This window comes from Petromyzon marinus, chromosome 83 (assembly GCF_048934315.1).
Source record: "Petromyzon marinus isolate PM22_M1 ecotype Great Lakes invasive population chromosome 83, UKy_Petmar_22M1.pri1.0, whole genome shotgun sequence".
Taxonomy (NCBI): Eukaryota; Metazoa; Chordata; class Hyperoartia; order Petromyzontiformes; family Petromyzontidae; genus Petromyzon; species Petromyzon marinus.
Window position 1 is genome coordinate 1,654,296 of NC_133748.1, and position 22,175 is coordinate 1,676,470.

At 57.1% G+C, this 22,175-nt stretch overlaps 1 protein-coding gene across 3 annotated transcripts in view; it reads right to left on the bottom strand.

The window, feature by feature from the left end:
• LOC116958799 (uncharacterized) overlaps positions 1–22,175 on the bottom strand; it is a 109,923-nt gene that overhangs the window by 83,657 nt on the left and 4,091 nt on the right. Inside the window, exons 2-7 of one of the 3 annotated variants that reach the window (XM_076057647.1) lie at positions 18,827–18,888; positions 14,647–14,673; positions 9,652–9,899; positions 5,987–6,171; positions 3,932–4,057; positions 455–586 (exon numbers count right to left, since the gene is read on the bottom strand). In XM_076057647.1, the coding sequence (XP_075913762.1) occupies positions 455–586; positions 3,932–4,057; positions 5,987–6,171; positions 9,652–9,899; positions 14,647–14,673; positions 18,827–18,888 (780 nt within the window). Of the gene's footprint in view, positions 1–454; positions 587–3,931; positions 4,058–5,986; positions 6,220–9,651; positions 9,900–14,646; positions 14,674–18,826; positions 18,889–22,175 lie in introns of all 3 variants that reach the window. The other 2 variants (XM_076057646.1, XM_076057645.1) reach the window with 2 other exon arrangements.

Genomic DNA, 22,175 nt, shown 5'->3' on the forward strand with positions numbered 1-22,175 from the left:
GACTCAGGGTGTAGAGACTCGTGGTGTAGAGACTCAGGGTCTAGTAGAGACTCAGGGTGTAGAGACTCAGGGTGTAGAGACTCGTGGTGTAGAGACTCAGTGTCTAGAGACTCAGGGTCTAGAGACTCAGGGTGTAGTAGAGACTCAGGGTGTAGAGACTCAGGGTGTAGAGACTCGGGGTGTAGAGACTCAGGGTGTAGAGACTCAGGGTGTAGAGACTCAGGGTCTAGTAGTGACTCAGGGTGTAGAGACACAGGGTCTAGTAGAGACTCAGTGTCTAGAGACTCAGGGTGTAGAGACTCAGGGTGTAGAGTCTCAGGGTGTAGAGACTCAGGGTGTAGAGACTCAGGGTCTAGTAGAGACTCGTGGTCTAGCAGAGACTCAGTGTCTAGAGACTCAGGGTGTAAAGGCGAGGTCAGGGGGTTTGTTTTTGACCCCTTGGTTTTGCGAGCACCTTCAGGACGATGGCCTGGTAGCGGTCAGAGACCTGCACGTGCACCTGGGCACCATGCAGCATCAGCGGCTCGGCAGCGTGGAAGCGCTGCATGGCCACCGCCGCCTCGTGCTCCGAAAATTCGATGAGCGCCTTGGGTCATCGCAAGGGGGTGGCGGTGGTGGTGGTGGATAAGGAGGGGGGGGGAGAAACGACTAGGAGTGAGTGGGGGGGCGGGGGGGGCACACGGAGAGGCGAGGGGCTGTGTGTGTGTGTCTGTGTGTGTGTCTGTGTGTGTGTCTGTGTGTGTGTGTGTGTCTGTGTGTGTGTCTGTGTGTGTGTCCGTGTCTCCGTGTAGCGGTGTCCATGTAGCTGTGTCCATGTGTCCGTGTCTGTGTGTCCGTGTCTGTGTGTGTGTCCGTGTGTCCCCGTGTGTCTGTGTGTCCATGTGTGTGTCTGTGTGTGTGTCTGTGTGTGTGTCTGTGTGTGTGTCTGTGTGTCCGTGTCTCCGTGTAGCGGTGTCCATGTAGCTGTGTCCATGTGTCCGTGTGTGTATGTCCGTGTGTCTGTGTGTGTGTCTGTGTGTCCGTGTGTCCGTGTGTGTGTCTGTGTGTGTGTCCGCGTGTGTGTCCGCGTGTGTGTCTGTGTGTCCCGTGTCTCCGTGTAGCGGTGTCCATGTAGCTGTGTCCATGTGTCCGTGTGTGTCCGTGTGTGTGTGTCTGTATGTCTGTGTGTGTGTCTGTGTGTCCGTGTCTCCGTGTAGCGGTGTCCATGTAGCTGTGTCCATTTGTCCGTGTGTGTGTGTCCGTGTGTGTGTGTCCGTGTGTGTGTGTCCGTGTGTCTGTGTGTGTCCCCGTGTGTCTGTGTGTCCGTGTGTGTGTCTGTGTGTGTGTCCGCGTGTGTGTCTGTGTGTCCGTGTCTCCGTGTAGCGGTGTCCATGTAGCTGTGTCCATGTGTCCGTGTGTGTGTGTCCGTGTGTCTGTGTGTGTCCCCGTGTGTCTGTGTGTCCGTGTGTCCGTGTGTGTGTCTGTGTGTGTGTCCGCGTGTGTGTCTGTGTGTCCGTGTCTCCGTGTAGCGGTGTCCATGTAGCTGTGTCCATGTGTCCGTGTGTGTGTGTCCGTGTGTCTGTGTGTGTGTCCGTGTGTCTGTGTGTCCGTGTGTCCGTGTGTCCGTGTCTCCGTGTAGCGGTGTCCATGTAGCTGTGTCCATGTGTCCGTGTGTCTGTGAGTGTGTCTGTGTAGCCATGTGTCCGTGTGTCTGTGTGTCTGTGTGTCCGTGTGTCTGTGTAGCCATGTAGCCGTGTGTCCGTGTGTCTGTGTAGCCGTGTGTCTGTGTGTCTGTGTAGCCGTGTGTCCGTGTGTCTGTGTCTGTGTGTCTGTGTAGCCGTGTGTCTGTGTGTGTGTCTGTGTGTCTGTGTAGCCGTGTGTCTGTGTGTCTGCGTAGCCGTGTGTCTGTGTGTCTGTGTGTGTGTGTGTGTCTGTGTGTGTGTCTGTGTAGCCGTGTGTCTGTGTGTATCTGTGTAGCCGTGTGTCCGTGTGTCTGTGTGTGTGTCTGTGTAGCCGTGTGTCTGTGTGTCTGTGTAGCCGTGTGTCTGTGTGTGTGTCTGTGTAGCCGTGTGTCTGTGTGTCTGTGTAGCCGTGTGTCCGTGTGTCTGTGTGTGTGTCTGTGTAGCCGTGTGTCCGTGTGTCTGTGTAGCCGTGTGTCCGTGTGTTTGTGTAGCCGTGTGTCCGTGTGTCTGTGTGTCTGTGTGTGTGTCTGTGTAGCCGTGTGTCTGTGTGTCTGTGTGTCTGTGTAGCCGTGTGTCTTTGTCCGTGTGTCTGTGTCCGTGTGTCTGTGTAGCCGTGTGTCTGTGTGTCTGTGTAGCCGTGTGTCCGTGTGTCTGTGTCTGTGTGTCTGTGTAGCCGTGTGTCCGTGTGTCTGTGTCTGTGTGTCTGTGTAGCCGTGTGTCCGTGTGTCTGTGTGTCTGTGTGTCTGTGTAGCCGTGTGTCCGTGTGTCTGTGTCTGTGTGTCTGTGTAGCCGTGTGTCCGTGTGTCTGTGTGTCTGTGTGTGTGTCCGTGTGTCTATGTAGCCGTGTCTGTGTGTGTGTCTGTGTGTGTGTCTGTGTAGCCGTGTGTCCGTGTGTCTGTCCGTGTGTCTGTGTAGCCGTGTGTCTGTGTGTGTGTGTGTCCGTGTATCTGTGTAGCCGTGTGTCTGTGTGTCTGTGTGTGTCTGTGTGTGTCTGTGTGTCTGTGTAGCCGTGTGTCTGTGTAGCCGTGTGTGCGTGTGTCTGTGTAGCCGTGTGTCTGTGTGTCTGTGTAGCCATGTGTCTGTGTCCGTATGTCCGTGTGTCTGTGTCCGTGTGTCTGTGTCCGTGTAGCCATGTGTCTGTGTCCGTGTGTCTGTGTAGCCGTGTGTCCGTGTGTCTGTGTCCGTGTAGCCATGTGTCTGTGTCCGTATGTCCGTGTGTCTGTGTCCGTGTGTCTGTGTGTGTGTCCGTGTACATGTGCCCTTGTTAGCTGTGTGTCTGTGTGTCCATGTGTCTGTGTCCACGTGCCCGTGTGTCTGTGTGTCCGTGTGTCTGTGTGTCCATGTGTCTGTGTGTCCACGTGCCCGTGTGTCTGTGTGTCCACGTGTCTGTGTGTCCACGTGCCCGTGTGTCTGTGTAGCCGTGTGTCTGTGTGTGTCTGTGTAGCCGTGTGTCTGTGTGTCTGTGTGTCCATGTGTCTGTGTGTCCACATGCCCGTGTGTCTGTGTGTCCATGTGTCTGTGTGTCCACGTGCCCGTGTGTCTGTGTGTGTCTGTGTAGCCGTGTGTCCGTGTGTCTGTGTGTGTGTCTGTGTGTCTGTGTAGCCGTGTGTCTGTGTGTCTGTGTGTGTCCGTGTGTCTGTGTGTGTGTCCGTGTGTCCGTGTGTCTGTGTGTCTGTGTGTGTGTCCGTGTGTCTGTGTAGCCGTGTGTCTGTGTGTGTCTGTGTGTGTGTCTGTGTGTGTGTCTGTGTGTCTGTGTAGCCGTGTGTCTGTGTGTCTGTGTGTCCATGTGTCTGTGTGTCCACGTGCCCGTGTGTCTGTGTGTGTCTGTGTGTGTGTCCGTGTGTCTGTGTAGCCGTGTGTCTGTGTGTCTGTGTAGCCGTGTGTCTGTGTGTCTGTGTGTGTCCGTGTGTCTGTGTGTGTGTCCGTGTGTCCGTGTGTCTGTGTGTCTGTGTGTGTGTCCGTGTGTCTGTGTAGCCGTGTGTCTGTGTGTGTCTGTGTGTGTGTCTGTGTGTGTGTCTGTGTGTCTGTGTAGCCGTGTGTCTGTGTGTCTGTGTGTCCATGTGTCTGTGTGTCCACGTGCCCGTGTGTCTGTGTGTGTCTGTGTGTGTGTCCGTGTGTCTGTGTAGCCGTGTGTCTGTGTGTCTGTGTAGCCGTGTGTCTGTGTGTCTGTGTAGCCGTGTGTCTGTGTAGCCGTGTGTCTGTGTGTCTGTGTAGCCGTGTGTCTGTGTGTGTGTAGCCATGTGTCCATGTGTCTGTGTGTCCTCTGGCACCTGGCGCCTCCTCCTGGTGACGACAAACTTGGTGACCTTGCCGAAGGGAAAGGCGAGATGCACCACGTCCATCGTCTTGTAAGACTCCTCGCACGGCAGCTGGGACAAGCACACAACTCTAGACCGCTGCGGGGAGACACACGGGGGAGACACGTGGGGAGACACACGGGGGAGACACGTGGAGAGACACACGGGGGAGACACGCAGTGAGACACACGGGGGAGACACGTGGAGAGACACGTGGAGAGACACGCGGGGAGACACGCGGGGGAGACACGTGGAGAGACACGCGGGGAGACACGCAGTGAGACACACGGGGGAGACACGTGGAGAGACACACGGGGGAGACACGCAGTGAGACACACGGGGGAGACACGTGGAGAGACACACGGGGGAGATACGTGGGGAGACACGTGGGGAGACACGCGGGGAGATATGGGGAGACACATTGGGGAGACACGCGGGGAGACACATGGGGGAGACACGTGGAGAGACACGCGGGGAGACAAGCGGAGAGATATGGGGTGACATGGGGTGACATGGGGAGACACGTGGGGAGACACATTGGGGAGACACGCGGGGAGATATGGGGAGAGACACACGGGGAGACACGCGGGGAGACACGCAGTGAGACACATGGGGGAGACACGTGGGGAGACACGTGGGGAGACACGTGGGGAGACACACGGGGAGATATGGGGGAGACACATTGGGGAGACACACGGGGGAGACACGTGGAGAGACACACGGGGGAGACACGTGGAGAGACACGTGGGGAGACACGCGGGGAGACACGCGGGGAGACACGCGGGGAGATATGGGGTGACATGGGGAGACACGTGGGGAGACACGCGGGGAGATATGGGGGAGACACATTGGGGAGACACGCGGGGAGACACGCAGTGAGACACATGGGGGAGACACGTGGAGAGACACACGGGGGAGATACGTGGGGAGACACGTGGGGAGACACGCGGGGAGATATGGGGAGACACATTGGGGAGACACGCGGGGAGACACGCAGTGAGACACATGGGGGAGACACGCAGTGAGACACATGGGGGAGACACGTGGGGAGACACGTGGGGAGACACGTGGGGAGACACACGGGGAGACACGCGGGGAGACACGCGGGGAGATATGGGGAGACACATTGGGGAGACACGTGGGGAGACACAGGGGGAGACACATTGGGGAGACACGCGGGGAGACACATGGGGGAGACGCGCGGGGAGACACGCGGGGAGATGTGGGGTGACATGGGGAGAGACACGGGGAGACACAGGGGGAGACACAGGGGGAGACACGGGGAGACACAGGGGGAGACACAGGGGGAGACACGCGGGGAGACACAGGGGGAGACACAGGGGGAGACACGCGGGGAGACACAGGGGGAGAGGCAGGGGGAGACACACGGGGAGACACACGGGGTGACACGGGGTGACACGGGGTGACACGGGGTGACACGTGGGGAGACACACGGGGTGACACGGGGTGACACGTGGGGAGACACACGGGGAGACACATGGGGAGACACACGGGGTGACACGGGGTGACACGGGGTGACACAGGGGGAGACACGGGGTGACACGGGGAGACACAGGGGGAAACACACGGGGAGACACAGGGGGTGACACGGGGTGACACGGGGTGACACGTGGGGAGACACACGGGGAGACACGTGGGGAGACACACGGGGAGACACGGGGTGACAGGGGGAGACACACGGGGAGACACGGGGGAGAGGCAGGGGGAGACACACGGGGAGATGTGGGGTGACAGGGGGAGACACACGGGGAGACACAGGGGGAGACACACGGGGAGACACAGGGGGAGAGGCAGGGGGAGACACACGGGGAGATGTGGGGTGACATGGGGAGACACACGGGGAGACACGTGGGGAGACACACGGGGAGACACGGGGGAGAGGCAGGTGAGAGAGAGAGAGAGATACGGAGAGACAGGGGACCCCTGATTGACCCCAGGCTGACCCCAGGCTGACCCCAGGTTGACCCCAGGGTCTCCGACACGGCCACTGTGGACACCTGGGCTCACCTTTCTCTGCCCGGCTGGCTGTGGTTGCTGCGGCGAAGGTGCAGCAGCCACAGCTGTCGCCCCAGCTGTCGCCCCAGCTGTGGCCCCAGCTGTCGCCCCAGCTGTCGCCCCAGCTGTGGCCCCAGCTGTCGCCCCAGCTGTCGCCCCAGCTGTCGCCCCAGCTGTCGCCCCAGCTGTCGCCGCAGCTGTCGCCGCAGCTGTCGCCCCAGCTGTCGCCCCAGCTGTCGCCGCAGCTGGAAAACATCCAAACGAGCAACGCTCAGGAGGGGTCAAGCTGCTGATGATGCTGATGATGATGGTGATGATTATTGTGATGATGATGCTGATGATGACGCTGAAGATGATGGTGATGATGATGAAGCTGCTGGTGATGATGGTGATGATGATGGTGGTGATGGTGATGATGATGGTGATGATGGTGATGGTGATGATGTTGATGATGGTGATGAAGCTGCTGATGATGGTGATGATGATGATGGTGATGATGATGGTGATGATGAAGCTGCTGGTGATGATGATGGTGATGATGGTGATGGTGATGATGGTGATGATGATGATGGTGATGATGATGATGGTAATGATGAAGCTGCTGGTGATGATGATGGTGGTGGTGATGGTGGTGATGGTGGTGATGGTGGTGGTGATGATGGTGATGATGGTGATGATGTTGATGGTGATGATGAAGCTGTTGGTGATGATGATGATGGTAATGATGATGACGAAGCTGCTGGTGATGATGATGATGGTGGTGGTGATGGTGGTGATGGTGGTGATGATGGTGGTGATGGTGGTGATGATGATGATGACGGTGGTCACGAATAAGATGATAATGGTGGTGATGATGACGGTGGTGATGGTGGTGATGATGACGGTGGTGATTATGATGATGATGACGGTGGTGATGGTGGTGATGACGGTGGTCACTAAGAAGATGATGATGGTGATGATGATGACGGTGGTCACGGAGAAGATGATTATGGTGATGATGATGACGGTGGTGATGGTGGTGATGATGACAGTGGTCACGGGGAAGATGATGATGGTGGTGATGATGACAGTGGTGATGATGATGACGGTGGTCACGGAGAAGATGATGATGGTGGTGATGATGGTGATGATGATGATGATGATGACGGTGGTGATGGTGGTGATTATGGTGATGATGGTGGTCACTAAGAAGATGATGATGGTGGTGATGATGATGGTGGTGATGGTGGTGATGCTGACGGTGGTCACTAAGAAGAAGATGATGGTGGTGATGATGACAGTGGTGATGATGATGACGGTGGTCACGGAGAAGATGATGATGGTGGTGATGATGGTGATGATGATGATGATGATGACGGTGGTGATGGTGGTGATTATGGTGATGATGGTGGTCACTAAGAAGATGATGATGGTGGTGATGATGATGGTGGTGATGGTGGTGATGCTGACGGTGGTCACTAAGAAGAAGATGATGGTGGTGATGATGACGGTGGTGATGATGGTGATGATGACGGTGGTGATGATGGTGATGATGATGACGGTGGTCACTAAGAAGATGATGATGGTGACAGTGGTCACGGGGAAGATGGTGGTGGTGATGGTGATGATGGTGGTAATGATGACGGTGGTGATGGTCGTGATGATGATGACGGTGGTGATGGTGGTGACGATGATGACGGTGGTTACTAAGAAGATGATGATGGTGATGATGATGACGGTGGTCACGGAGAAGATGATTATGGTGACGATGATGACAGTGGTGATGATGATAACGGTGGTCACGGAGAAGATGATGATGGTGGTGATGATGGTGATGATGATGATGACGGTGGTGATTATGGTGATGATGGTGGTGATGGTGGTGATGACGGTGGTCACTAAGAAGATGATGGTGATGATGACGGTGGTCACGGAGAAGATGATGATGGTGGTGATGATGGTGATGATGACAGTGGTGATGGTGGTGATTATGGTGATGATGGTGGTCACTAAGAAGAAGATGATGGTAGTGATGATGACGGTGGTGATGATGGTGATGATGATGACAGTGGTCACGGGGAAGATGATGGTGGTGATGGTGATGATGGTGATGATGATGACGTTGGTCACTAAGAAGATGATGATGGTGATGATGATGATGGTGGTCACGGGGAAGATGATGATGGTGATGATGACGGTGATGATGGTGGTGATGATGATGACAGTGGTGATGGTGGTGATGATGATGACGATGATGATGATGTTGGTCACTAAGAAGATGATGGTGGTGATGATGACGGTGGTGATGGTGGTGATGATGACGGTGGTCACTAAGAAGAAGATGATGGTGGTGATGATGACGGTGATGATGATGATGATGTTGGTCACTAAGAAGATGATGATGGTGGTGATGATGACGGTGGTGATGGTGGTGATGATGACGGTGGTCACTAAGAAGAAGATGATGGTGGTGATGATGACGGTGATGATGATGATGATGTTGGTCACTAAGAAGATGATGGTGGTGATGATGACGGTGGTGATGGTGGTGATGATGACGGTGGTCACTAAGAAGAAGATGATGGTGGTGATGATGACGGTGATGATGATGATGATGTTGGTCACTAAGAAGATGATGATGGTGGTGATGATGACGGTGGTGATGGTGGTGATGCTGACGGTGGTCACTAAGAAGATGATGATGGCGGTGATGGTGGTGGTGATGATGACGATGACGGTGATTATGGTGATGATGGTGGTCACTAAGAAGATGATGATGATGGTGGTGATGATGGTGGTGATGATGACGGTGATGGTGATGATGATGATGGTGGTGATGATGACGGTGGTGATGGTGGTGATGGTGGTGATGCTGACGGTGGTCACTAAGAAGATGATGGTGATGGTGATGATGATGGTGGTGATGATGATGATGTTGATGTTGGTCACTAAGAAGATGATGATGGTGGTGATGATGACGGTGGTGATGGTGGTGATGCTGACGGTGGTCACTAAGAAGATGATGGTGGTGATGATGATGATGACGGTGGTCACTAAGAAGATGATGATGATGGTGGTGATGATGGTGGTGATGATGACGGTGATGGTGATGATGATGATGGTGGTGATGATGACGGTGGTGATGGTGGTGATGGTGGTGATGCTGACGGTGGTCACTAAGAAGATGATGGTGATGGTGGTGATGATGATGGTGGTGATGGTGGTGATGGTGATGATGATGATGTTGGTCACTAAGAAGATGATGATGGTGATGATGATGACGGTGGTCACGGGGAAGATGATGATGGTGATGATGATGGTGGTGATGATGATGATGATGATGACGTTGGTCACTAAGAAGATGATGATGGTGATGATGATGACGGTGGTCACGGGGAAGATGATGATGGTGATGATGACGGTGGTGATGATGTTGATGTTGGTCACTAAGAAGATGATGATGGTAGTGGTGGTGATGGTGATGATGATGTTGGTCACTAAGAAGATGATGGTGGTGATGGTGGTGATGGTGATGATGATGTTGGTCACTAAGAAGATGATGATGGTGATGATGATGGTGATGTTGGTCACTAAGAAGATGATGATGGTAGTGGTGGCGGTGGCGGTGGCGGTCGCGACGATGATGCGGACGCAGACGCGACTGCTCACGACGATTCGCCCATCACCGCAGCGGCTACCTGCCCTAGGCTCCGACGTCTCGTCAGTCACAGCGGCCGATGCACCACCACCACCGCCACCACCACCGCCACCACCACCACCACCGCCACCACCACCGCCACCACCACCACCGCCAGCCGGGTCCGAGGCAACGCCGCGCGTCGTCCCCGCTGGGGGAGCTGCTCGTGACGCGACGGTGGGGGCGGCCGCAGCCGCAGCCGCCGCTGCTGCTGGAGGTGGTGCGGGAGAAGCTACGGGGGAAGTGAGGCTGGGGGAAGGGGAGGGGAGAGAGAGGCGTAGCGCTGTGAGACCCCCCCCCCCATCTCTAGCGCTGTGAGACCCCCCCCAATCTCTAGCGCTGTGAGACCCCCACAATCTCTAGCGCTGTGAGACCCCCACAATCTCTAGCGCTGTGACCCCCCAATCTCTAGCGCTGTGACCCCCCAATCTCTAGCGCTGTGAGACCCCCCCCAATCTCTAGCGCTGTGACTCCCCAATCTCTAGCGCTGTGAGACCCCCACAGTCTCTAGCGCTGTGACCCCCCAATCTCTAGCGCTGTGACCCCCCAATCTCTAGCGCTGTGAGACCCCCCCAATCTCTAGCGCTGTGACTCCCCAATCTCTAGCGCTGTGAGACCCCCACAATCTCTAGCGCTGTGACCCCCCAATCTCTAGCGCTGTGACCCCCCAATCTCTAGCGCTGTGAGACCCCCCAATCTCTAGCGCTGTGAGACCCCCATCTCTAGCACTGTGACCCCCATCTCTAACACTGTGACCCCCATCTCTAGCACTGTGACCCCCATCTCTAACACTGTGACCCCCATCTCTAACACTGTGACCCCCATCTCTAGCACTGTGACCCCCATCTCTAACACTGTGACCCCTAACTCTAACACTGTGACCCCCATCTCTAGCACTGTGACCCCCATCTCTAGCACTGTGACCCCCATCTCTAGCACTGTGACCCCCATCTCTAACACTGTGACCCCCATCTCTAGCACTGTGACCCCCATCTCTAGCGCTGTGACCCCCATCTCTAGCGCTGTGACCCCCCCATCTCTAGCACTGTGACCCCCCCCATCTCTAGCACTGTGACCCCCATCTCTAGCACTGTAACCCCCATCTCTTGCACTGTGGCCCCCATCTCTAACACTGTGACCCCTAACTCTAACACTGTGACCCCCATCTCTAACACTGTGACCCCCATCTCTAGCACTGTGACCCCCATCTCTAGCACTGTGACCCCCATCTGTAGCACTGTGACCCCCCCATCTCTAACACTGTGACCCCCATCTCTAACACTGTGACCCCCATCTCTAGCACTGTGACCCCCATCTCTAACACTGTGACCCCTAACTCTAACACTGTGACCCCCATCTCTAGCACTGTGACCCCCATCTCTAGCACTGTGACCCCCATCTCTAGCACTGTGACCCCCATCTCTAACACTGTGACCCCCATCTCTAGCACTGTGACCCCCATCTCTAGCGCTGTGACCCCCATCTCTAGCGCTGTGACCCCCCCATCTCTAGCACTGTGACCCCCCCCATCTCTAGCACTGTGACCCCCATCTCTAGCACTGTAACCCCCATCTCTAGCACTGTGACCCCCATCTCTAACACTGTGACCCCCATCTCTAGCACTGTGACCCCCATCTCTAGCACTGTGACCCCCATCTGTAGCACTGTGACCCCCCCATCTCTAGCACTGTGACCCCCATCTCTAGCACTGTGACCCCCATCTCTAGTGCTGTGACCCCCATCTCTAACACTGTGACCCCCATCTCTAACACTGTGACCCCCATCTCTAGCACTGTGACCCCCATCTCTAGCACTGTGACCCCCCCCAATCTCTAGCGCTGTGAGACCCCAATCTCTAGGACTGTGACCCCCCCATCTCTAACACTGTGACCCCCATCTATAGCACTGTGACCCCCCCATCTGTAGCGCTGTGAGACCCCCCCAAATCTCTAGCGCTGTGACTCCCCAATCTCTAGCGCTGTGAGACCCCCACAATCTCTAGCGCTGTGACCCCCCAATCTCTAGCGCTGTGACCCCCCAATCTCTAGCGCTGTGAGACCCCCCAATCTCTAGCGCTGTGAGACCCCCATCTCTAGCACTGTGACCCCCATCTCTAGCACTGTGACCCCCATCTCTAACACTGTGACCCCCATCTCTAACACTGTGACCCCCATCTCTAGCACTGTGACCCCCATCTCTAACACTGTGACCCCTAACTCTAACACTGTGACCCCCATCTCTAGCACTGTGACCCCCATCTCTAGCACTGTGACCCCCATCTCTAACACTGTGACCCCCATCTCTAACACTGTGATCCCCATCTCTAGCACTGTGACCCCCATCTCTAGCACTGTGACCCCCATCTCTAGCACTGTGACCCCCATCTCTAGCACTGTGACCCCCATCTCTAACACTGTGACCCCCATCTCTAGCACTGTGACCCCCATCTCTAGCGCTGTGACCCCCATCTCTAGCGCTGTGACCCCCCCATCTCTAGCACTGTGACCCCCCCCATCTCTAGCACTGTGACCCCCATCTCTAGCACTGTAACCCCCATCTCTAGCACTGTGACCCCCATCTCTAACACTGTGACCCCTAACTCTAACACTGTGACCCCCATCTCTAACACTGTGACCCCCATCTCTAGCACTGTGACCCCCATCTCTAGCACTGTGACCCCCATCTGTAGCACTGTGACCCCCCCATCTCTAACACTGTGACCCCCATCTCTAACACTGTGACCCCCATCTCTAGCACTGTGACCCCCATCTCTAACACTGTGACCCCTAACTCTAACACTGTGACCCCCATCTCTAGCACTGTGACCCCCATCTCTAGCACTGTGACCCCCATCTCTAGCACTGTGACCCCCATCTCTAACACTGTGACCCCCATCTCTAGCACTGTGACCCCCATCTCTAGCGCTGTGACCCCCATCTCTAGCGCTGTGACCCCCCCATCTCTAGCACTGTGACCCCCCCCATCTCTAGCACTGTGACCCCCATCTCTAGCACTGTAACCCCCATCTCTAGCACTGTGACCCCCATCTCTAACACTGTGACCCCCATCTCTAGCACTGTGACCCCCATCTCTAGCACTGTGACCCCCATCTCTAGCACTGTGACCCCCCCATCTCTAGCACTGTGACCCCCATCTCTAGCACTGTGACCCCCATCTCTAGTGCTGTGACCCCCATCTCTAACACTGTGACCCCCATCTCTAACACTGTGACCCCCATCTCTAGCACTGTGACCCCCATCTCTAGCACTGTGACCCCCCCCAATCTCTAGCGCTGTGAGACCCCAATCTCTAGGACTGTGACCCCCCCATCTCTAACACTGTGACCCCCATCTATAGCACTGTGACCCCCCCATCTGTAGCGCTGTGAGACCCCCCCCCAATCTCTAGCGCTGTGAGACCCCCACAATCTCTAGCGCTGTGAGACCCCCACAATCTCTAGCGCTGTGAGACCCCCCCCCCATCTCTAGCGCTGTGAGACCCCCACAATCTCTAGCGCTGTGAGACCCCCCCCCAATCTCTAGCGCTGTGAGACCCCCCCCCCATCTCTAGCGCTGTGACCCCCCCCCAATCTCTAGCACTGTGACCCCCCAATCTCTAGCGTTGTGACCCCCATCTCTAGCGCTGTGACCCCCCAATCTCTAGCACTGTGACCCCCCCAATCTCTAGCGCTGTGAGACCCCAATCTCTAGCACTGTGACCCCCCCCATCTCTAACACTGTGACCCCCATCTCTAGCACTGTGACCCCCATCTGTAGCACTGTGACCCCCCATCTCTAGCACTGTGACCCCCATCTCTAGCACTGTGACCCCCATCTCTAGTGCTATGACCCCCATCTCTAACACTGTGACCCCCATCTCTAACACTGTGACCCCCATCTCTAGCACTGTGACCCCCATCTCTAGCACTGTGACCCCCCCAATCTCTAGCGCTGTGAGACCCCAATCTCTAGCACTGTGACCCCCCCAATCTCTAGCACTGTGAGACCCCCCCCCCAATCTCTAGCGCTGTGAGACCCCCACAATATCTAGCGCTGTGACCCCCCAATCTCTAGCACTGTAACCCCCATCTCTAGCGCTGTGACCCCCCAATCTCTAGTGCTGTGAGACCCCCCCCCAATCTCTAGCGCTGTGAGACCCCCACAATCTCTAGCGCTGTGACCCCCCAATCTCTAGCACTGTAACCCCCATCTCTAGCGCTGTGACCCCCCAATCTCTAGCGCTGTGACCCCCCAATCTCTAGCGCTGTGACCCCCATCTCTAGCACTGTGACCCCCATCTCTAGCGCTGTGACCCCCATCTCTAGCACTGTGACCCCCATCTCTAGCACTGTGACCCCCATCTCTAGCACTGTGACCCCCATCTCTAGTGCTGTGACCCCCATCTCTAACACTGTGACCACCATCTCTAACACTGTGACCCCCATCTCTAGCGCTGTGACCCCCATCTCTAGCGCTGTGACCCCCATCTCTAGCGCTGTGACCCCCATCTCTAGCACTGTGACCCCCCAATCTCTAGCACTGTGACCCCCATCTCTAGCGCTGTGACCCCCATCTCTAGCGCTGTGACCCCCCCATCTCTAGCGCTGTGACCCCCCAATCTCTAGCGCTGTGACCCCCCCATCTCTAGCGCTGTGACCCCCCAATCTCTAGCACTGTGACCCCCATCTCTAGCGCTGTGACCCCCATCTCTAACACTGGGACCCCCATCTCTAACACTGTGACCCCCATCTCTAACACTGTGACCCCCATCTCTAACACTATGACCCCCATCTCTAGCACTGTGACCCCCCCATCTCTAGCACTGTGACCCCCATCTCTAACACTGTGACCCCCCCATCTCTAACACTGTGACCCCCATCTCTACCACTGTGACCCTCATCTCTAGCACTGTGACCCCCATCTCTAGCGCTGTGACCCCCATCTCTAGCGCTGTGACCCCCATCTCTAGCACTGTGACCCCCATTTCTAGCACTTACCCTTTATATTCTCCATTCTTGAAAAATCTGCAACAATAAAACAAACAGCTTCAACATCTTGATAAACGGGTGAGTGGTTGAGTGGGTGAGTGGTTGGGTGAGTGAGTGGGTAAGTTGGTGAGTAGGTGGTGAGTGGTTGGGTGGAAGGGTGAATGGTTGAGTGAGTTGGTGAGTGGGCGGTGAGTGGTTGAGTCGGTGGGTGAGTTGGTGGGTGGCGAGTGGGTGTGTGAGTTGGTGGGTGGGTGGTGGGTGGGTGTCTGAATTGGTGAGTGGGTGTGTGAGTTGCTGGGTGGGTGGGTTGGTGAGTGGGTGTGTGAGTTGGTGAGTGGGTGTGTGAGTTGGTGGGTGGGTGGGTTGGTGGGTGAGTTGGTGGGTGGGCTGGTGAGTGGGTGTGTGAGTTGGTGGGTGGGCGGGTTGGTGAGTGGGTGTCTGAGTTGGTGAGTGGGTGTGTGAGTTGGTGGGTGGGTGGGTTGGTGAGTGGGTGTGTGAGTTGTTGAGTGGGTGTGTGAGTTGGTGAGTGGGTGTGTGAGTTGGTGGGTGGGTGGGTTGGTGGGTGGGTGGGTTGGTGGGTGTATGAGTTGGTGAGTGGGTGTGTGAGTTGGTGGATGTGTGAGTTGGTGGATGGGTGGGTTGGTGGGTGAGTTGGTGGGTGAATTGGTTGAGTTGGTGAGTGAGTTGGTGGGTTGGATGGTGAGTGGGTGCCTGAGTTGGTGAGTGGGTGTGTGACTTGGTGAGTGGGTGTGCGAGTTGGTGGGTGGGTTGGTGAGTGGGTGTGTGAGTTTGTGGGTGGGTTGGTGAGTGAGTTGGTGGGTGGGTTGGTGAGTGAGTTGGTGGGTGGGTTGGTGAGTGGGTGTGTGAGTTGGTGGGTGGGTGGGTTGGTGTGTGAGTTGGTGTCTGAGTTGGTGAGTGGGTGGGTGAGTTGGTGGGTGGGTGGGTTGGTGAGTGGGTGGTTGTGTGACTTGGTGAGTGTGTGTGTGAGTTGGTGGGTGGGTGGGTTGGTGGGTGAGTTGGTGGGTGGGTGAGTGGGTGTGTGAGTTGGTGGGTGGGTGTGTGAGTTGGTGAGTGTTTGACTTGGTGAGTGAGTGTGTGAGTTGGTGAGTGGGTTGGTTGGTGAGTGGCTGGGCGAGTGGTTGGGTGGGTTGTTGGGCGAGTTGTTGAGTGGGTGGGTTGGTGAGTGGGTATGTGAGTTGGTGAGTGGGTGGGTTGGTGAGTGGTTGGGTGTGTGACTTGGTGAGTTGGTGCGCGAGTTGGTGTGTGAGTTGGTGATTTGGTGTGTGGGTTGGTGAGTGGGTGGGTTGGTGAGTGGGTGTGTGAGTTGGTGGGTGTGTGACTTGGTGAGTTTGTGTGTGGGTTGGTGTGTGAGTTGGTGTGCGAGTTGGTGAGTGAGTTGGTGTGCGAGTTGGTGAGTGAGTTGGTGGGTGGGTGGGTTGGTAAGTGGGTGGGTTGGTGAGTTGGTGTGTGGGTTGGTGAGTTGGTGTGTGGGTTGGTGAGTGGGTGGGTTGGTGAGTGAGTGTGTGAGTTGGTGGGTGTGTGACTTGGTGAGTTGGTGTGTGAGTTGGTGTGCGAGTTGGTGGGTGGGTGGGTTGGGTGAGTGGTTGGGCGAGCGAGCTGTGTGACTTGGTGTGTGAGTTTGTGTGCGAGTTGGTGAGTGGGTTGGTGTGTGAGTTGGTGGGTGGGTTGGTGTGTGAGTTGGTGAGTGGGTGAGTTGGGTGAGTGGTTGGGCGAGTTGGTGTGCGAGTTGGTGAGTGGGTTGGTGTGTGAGTTGGTGAGTGGGTGAGTTGGGTGAGTGGTTGGGCGAGTTGCTGTGTGACTTGGTGTGTGAGTTGGTGTGCGAGTTGGTGAGTGGGTTGGTGTGTGAGTGGGTGGGTTGGTGAGTTGGGTGAGTGGTTGGGCGAGTTGCTGTGTGACTTGGTGTGTGAGTTGGTGTGTGAGTTGGTGGGTGGGTGAGTTGGGTGAGTGGTTGGGCGAGTTGCTGTGTGACTTGGTGTGTGAGTTGGTGTGCGAGTTGGTGAGTGGGTTGGTGTGTGAGTTGGTGGGTGGGTGAGTTGGGTGAGTGGTTGGGCGAGTTGCTGTGTGACTTGGTGTGTGAGTTGGTGTGCGAGTTGGTGAGTGGGTTGGTGTGTGAGTTGGTGGGTGGGTGAGTTGGGTGAGTGGTTGGGCGAGTTGCTGTGTGACTTGGTGTGTGAGTTGGTGTGTGGGTGAGTTGGGTGAGTGGTTGGGCGAGTTGCTGTGTGACTTGGTGTGTGAGTTGGTGTGCGAGTTGGTGGGTGGGTGGGTTGGGTGAGTGGTTGGGCGAGTTGCTGTGTGACTTGGTGTGTGAGTTGGTGTGTGGGTGGGTTGGGTGAGTGGTTGAGCGAGTTGCTGTGTGACTTGGTGTGTGAGTTGGTGTGCGAGTTGGTGAGTGGGTTGGTGTGCGAGTTGGTGAGTGGGTTGGTGTGCGAGTTGGTGAGTGGGTTGGTGTGTGAGTTGGTGAGTGGGTGAGTTGGGTGAGTGGTTGGGCGAGTTGCTGTGTGACTTGGTGTGTGAGTTGGTGTGTGAGTTGGTGAGTGGGTTGGTGTGTGAGTTGGTGAGTGGGTGAGTTGGGTGAGTGGTTGGGCGAGTTGCTGTGTGACTTGGTGTGTGAGTTGGTGTGCGAGTTGGTGAGTAGGTGAGTTGGGTGAGTGGTTGGGCGAGTTGCTGTGTGACTTGGTGTGCGAGTTGGTGTGCGAGTTGGTGAGTGGGTTGGTGTGCGAGTTGGTGAGTGGGTTGGTGTGCGAGTTGGTGGGTGGGTGAGTTGGGTGAGTGGTTGGGCGAGTTGCTGTGTGACTTGGTGTGTGAGTTGGTGTGTGAGTTGGTGGGTGGGTGAGTTGGTTGAGTGGTTGGGCGAGTTGCTGTGTGACTTGGTGTGTGAGTTGGTGTGCGAGTTGGTGAGTGGGTTGGTGTGCGAGTTGGTGAGTGGGTTGGTGTGTGAGTTGGTGAGTGGGTGAGTTGGGTGAGTGGTTGGGCGAGTTGCTGTGTGACTTGGTGTGTGAGTTGGTGTGTGACTTGGTGTGTGAGTTGGTGTGTGAGTTGGTGGGTGGTTGGTGTGTGAGTTGGTGAGTGGGTGAGTTGGTGGGTGGGTGAGTTGGGTGAGTGGTGGGCGAGTTGCTGCGTGACTTGGTGTGTGAGTTGCTGCGTGACTTGGTGTGTGAGTTGCTGTGTGACTTGGTGTGTGAGTTGCTGTGTGACTTGGTGTGTGAGTTGGTGTGCGAGTTGGTGAGTGGGTTGGTGTGTGAGTTGGTGGGTGGGTGAGTTGGGTGAGTGGTTGGGCGAGTTGGTGTGTGAGTTGGTGTGTGAGTTGGTGTGTGAGTTGGTGAGTGGGTGAGTTGGGTGAGTGGTTGGGCGAGTTGGTGTGTGGGTTGGTGTGTGAGTTGCTGTGTGACTTGGTGTGTGAGTTGGTGTGCGAGTTGGTGAGTTGGGTGAGTGGTTGGGCGAGTTGCTGTGTGACTTGGTGTGCGAGTTGGTGAGTGGGTTGGTGTGCGAGTTGGTGAGTGGGTTGGTGTGTGAGTTGGTGGGTGGGTGAGTTGGGTGAGTGGTTGGGCGAGTTGCTGTGTGACTTGGTGTGCGAGTTGGTGAGTGGGTTGGTGTGTGAGTTGGTGAGTGGGTGAGTTGGGTGAGTGGTTGGGCGAGTTGGTGTGTGAGTTGGTGTGTGAGTTGGTGTGTGAGTTGGTGAGTGGGTGAGTTGGGTGAGTGGTTGGGCGAGTTGGTGTGTGGGTTGGTGTGTGAGTTGCTGTGTGACTTGGTGTGTGAGTTGGTGTGCGAGTTGGTGAGTTGGGTGAGTGGTTGGGCGAGTTGCTGTGTGACTTGGTGTGCGAGTTGGTGAGTGGGTTGGTGGTGGGTGAGTTGGGTGAGTGTTGGGCGAGTTGCTGTGTGAGTTGGTGTGCGAGTTGGTGAGTGGGTTGGTGTGTGAGTTGGTGGGTGGGTGAGTTGGGTGAGTGGTTGGGCGAGTTGCTGTGTGACTTGGTGTGCGAGTTGGTGAGTGGGTTGGTGTGCGAGTTGGTGAGTGGGTTGGTGTGTGAGTTGGTGAGTGGGTTGGTGTGCGAGTTGGTGAGTGGGTTAGTGTGCGAGTTGGTGAGTGGGTTGGTGTGCGAGTTGGTGAGTGGGTTGGTGTGTGACTTGGTGTGTGGGTGAGTTGGGTGAGTGGTTGGGTGAGCGAGCTCACCGCTCCTTAAAGAGCTCACAGCGCAGCTCATGCCTGCGTCCATTCACGTGGCTCTCCCAAGTCTGTGAGGAGGGAGGAGAGGGAGGGGAGGGAGGGAGGAGAGGGAGGGAGGAGAGGGAGGGGAGAAAGGGAGGGAGGAGAGGGAGGGGAGGGAGGGAGGGGAGGGAGGGGAGGGAGGGAGGGAGGGAGGGAGGGAGGAGAGGGAGGAGAGGGTGGAGAGGGAGGGGAGGGAGAGAGGAGAGGGAGGGAGGGGAGGAAGGGGGGGAGGGAGGGAGGGGAGGGAGGAGGGAGGAGAGGGAGGGTGAGAGGGGAGGGTGGAGAGGGATGAGAGGGAGGAGAGGGAGGGGAGGGAGGGGAAGGAGGAGGGAGGGAAGAGAGGGAGGGGAGGGAGGGAGGAGAGGGAGGGGAGGGAGGGAGGGAGAGAGGAGAGAGAGGAGAGGGTGGAGAGGGAGGAGAGGGAGGGGAGGGAGGGGAGGGAGGAGAGGGAGGGAGGGAGGAGAGGGAGGGGAGGGAGGAGAGGGAGGAGAGGGAGGGGAGGGAGGGAGGGAGGAGAGGGAGGGAGGGGAGGGAGGGAGAGTCACACTCACCACCCAGTGAGCCATCGCACGGCTCAGATCAGTGTCGAGCAACAGGGCAAAGAGAACGGCCCCGGACAAATCGCTGCAGGCCCAGGGTTAGACGCAGACTCGCTCACTCACTCACCTCACTCACTCACCTCACTCACTCACCTCGCTCACTCACTCACCTCACCTCACCTCACTCACCTCACTCACTCACCTCACTCACTCACTCACCCACCCACTCACTCACCTCGCTCACTCACCTCACCTCGCTCACCCACTCACTCACCCACTCACTCACCTCACTCACTCACCTCACTCACTCACTCACCCACCCACTCACTCACCTCGCTCACTCACCTCACCTCGCTCACCCACCCACACACCTCACCTCGCTCACCCACCCACTCACTCACCTCACCTCGCTCACTCACTCACCTCACTCACTCACCTCGCTCACTCACTCACCCACCCACTCACTCACCTCGCTCACTCACTCACTTCGCTCACCTCGCTCACTCACCTCGCTCACCCACCCACTCACTCACCTCGCTCACTCACCTCACCTCGCTCGCTCACTCACCTCGCTCACTCACCTCACCTCGCTCACCCACCCACTCACTCACCTCACCTCGCTCACTCACCTCGTTCGCTCACTCACCTCGCTCACTCACTCACCTCGCTCACTCACCTCGCTCACCCACCCACTCACTCACCTCGCTCACCTCACCTCGCTCACTCACCTCGCTCACTCACCTCGCTCACTCACCTCGCTCACTCACCTCGCTCACCTCGCTCACCCACCCACTCACCTCACCTCGCTCACTCACTCACCTCACTCACTCACCTCGCTCACTCACTCACTCACCCACCCACTCACTCACCTCGCTCACTCACTCACTTCGCTCACCTCGCTCACTCACCTCGCTCACCCACCCACTCACTCACCTCGCTCACTCACCTCACCTCGCTCACCCACCTCTCTCACTCACCTCTCTCACTCACCTCGCTCGCTCACTCACCCACCCACTCACTCACCTCGCTCACTCACCTCGCTCACCTCGCTCACTCACCTCGCTCACTCACCTCACCCACCCACTCACTCACCTCGCTCACTCACCTCGCTCACCTCGCTCACTCACCTCGCTCACTCACCTCACCCACCCACTCACTCACCTCGCTCACTCACCTCACCTCACCTCGCTCACTCACTCACCTCACCTCACCTCGCTCACTCACCTCACCTCGCTCACCTCGCTCACCCACCCACTCGCTCACCTCGCTCACCCACCCACTCACCTCACCTCGCTCACTCACCTCGCTCACCCACCCACTCGCTCACCCACCCACTCACTCACCTCGCTCACTCACCTCGCTCACTCACCTCGCTCACCCACCCACTCACTCACCACCTCGCTCACTCACCTCGCTCACTCACTCACTCACCCACCCACTCACTCACCTCACTCACCTCACCTCGCTCACCCACCCACTCACCTCACCTCGCTCACCCACCCACTCACTCACCTCACCTCGCTCACTCACTCACTCACCCACCCACTCACTCACCTCGCTCACTCACTCACTTCGCTCACCTCGCTCACTCACCTCGCTCACCCACCCACTCACTCACCTCGCTCACTCACCTCACCTCGCTCACCCACCTCTCTCACTCACCTCTCTCACTCACCTCGCTCGCTCACTCACCCACCCACTCACTCACCTCGCTCACTCACCTCGCTCACCTCGCTCACTCACCTCGCTCACTCACCTCACCCACCCACTCACTCACCTCGCTCACTCACCTCACCTCACCTCGCTCACTCACCTCACCTCACCTCGCTCACTCACCTCACCTCGCTCACCTCGCTCACCCACCCACTCGCTCACCTCGCTCACCCACCCACTCACCTCACCTCGCTCACTCACCTCGCTCACCCACCCACTCGCTCACCCACCCACTCACTCACCTCGCTCACTCACCTCGCTCACTCACCTCGCTCACCCCACCTCACCTCGCTCACTCACCTCGCTCACTCACCTCATCTCGCTCACCCACCACTCACTCACCTCGCTCACCTCGCTCACTCACCTCGCTCACCCACCCACTCACTCACCTCACTCACCCACCCACTCACTCACCTCGCTCACCCACCCACTCACTCACCTCACTCACCTCACCTCGCTCACCCACCCACTCACTCACCTCGCTCACCCACCCACTCACCTCACCTCGCTCACTCACCTCACCTCGCTCACCCACCCACTCACTCACCTCGCTCACTCACCTCACCACGCTCACTCACCTCGCTCACTCACCTCTCCTCGCTCACTCACCTCGCTCACTCACCCACTCACCTCACCCCACCCACTCACTCACCTCGCTCACCCATCCACTCACTCACCTCACTCACTCACCTCACCTCGCTCACTCACCTCACCTCGCTCACCCACCCACTCACTCACCTACACACCCACCCACCTACCAACCCCACTCACTCACTGCAGGGGTGAAGTTGCGATGTCAGTAGGGCCAGGCCGAGTGAGCAAAGGAGAGTAGCGGTAGTGTAGTGGTAGTGTAGTGGTAGTGTAGCGGTAGTGTAGCGGTAGTGTAGTGGTAGTGTAGAGTAGCGGTAGTGTAGTGGTAGTGTAGTGGTAGTGTAGTGGTTGTGGTAGTGTAGTGGTAGTGTAGTGGTAGTGTAGTGGTAGTGTAGTGGTAGCGTAGTGCAGCGGTAGTGCAGCGGTAGTGTAGCGGTAGTGTAGCGGTAGTGTAGTGCAGCGGTAGTGCA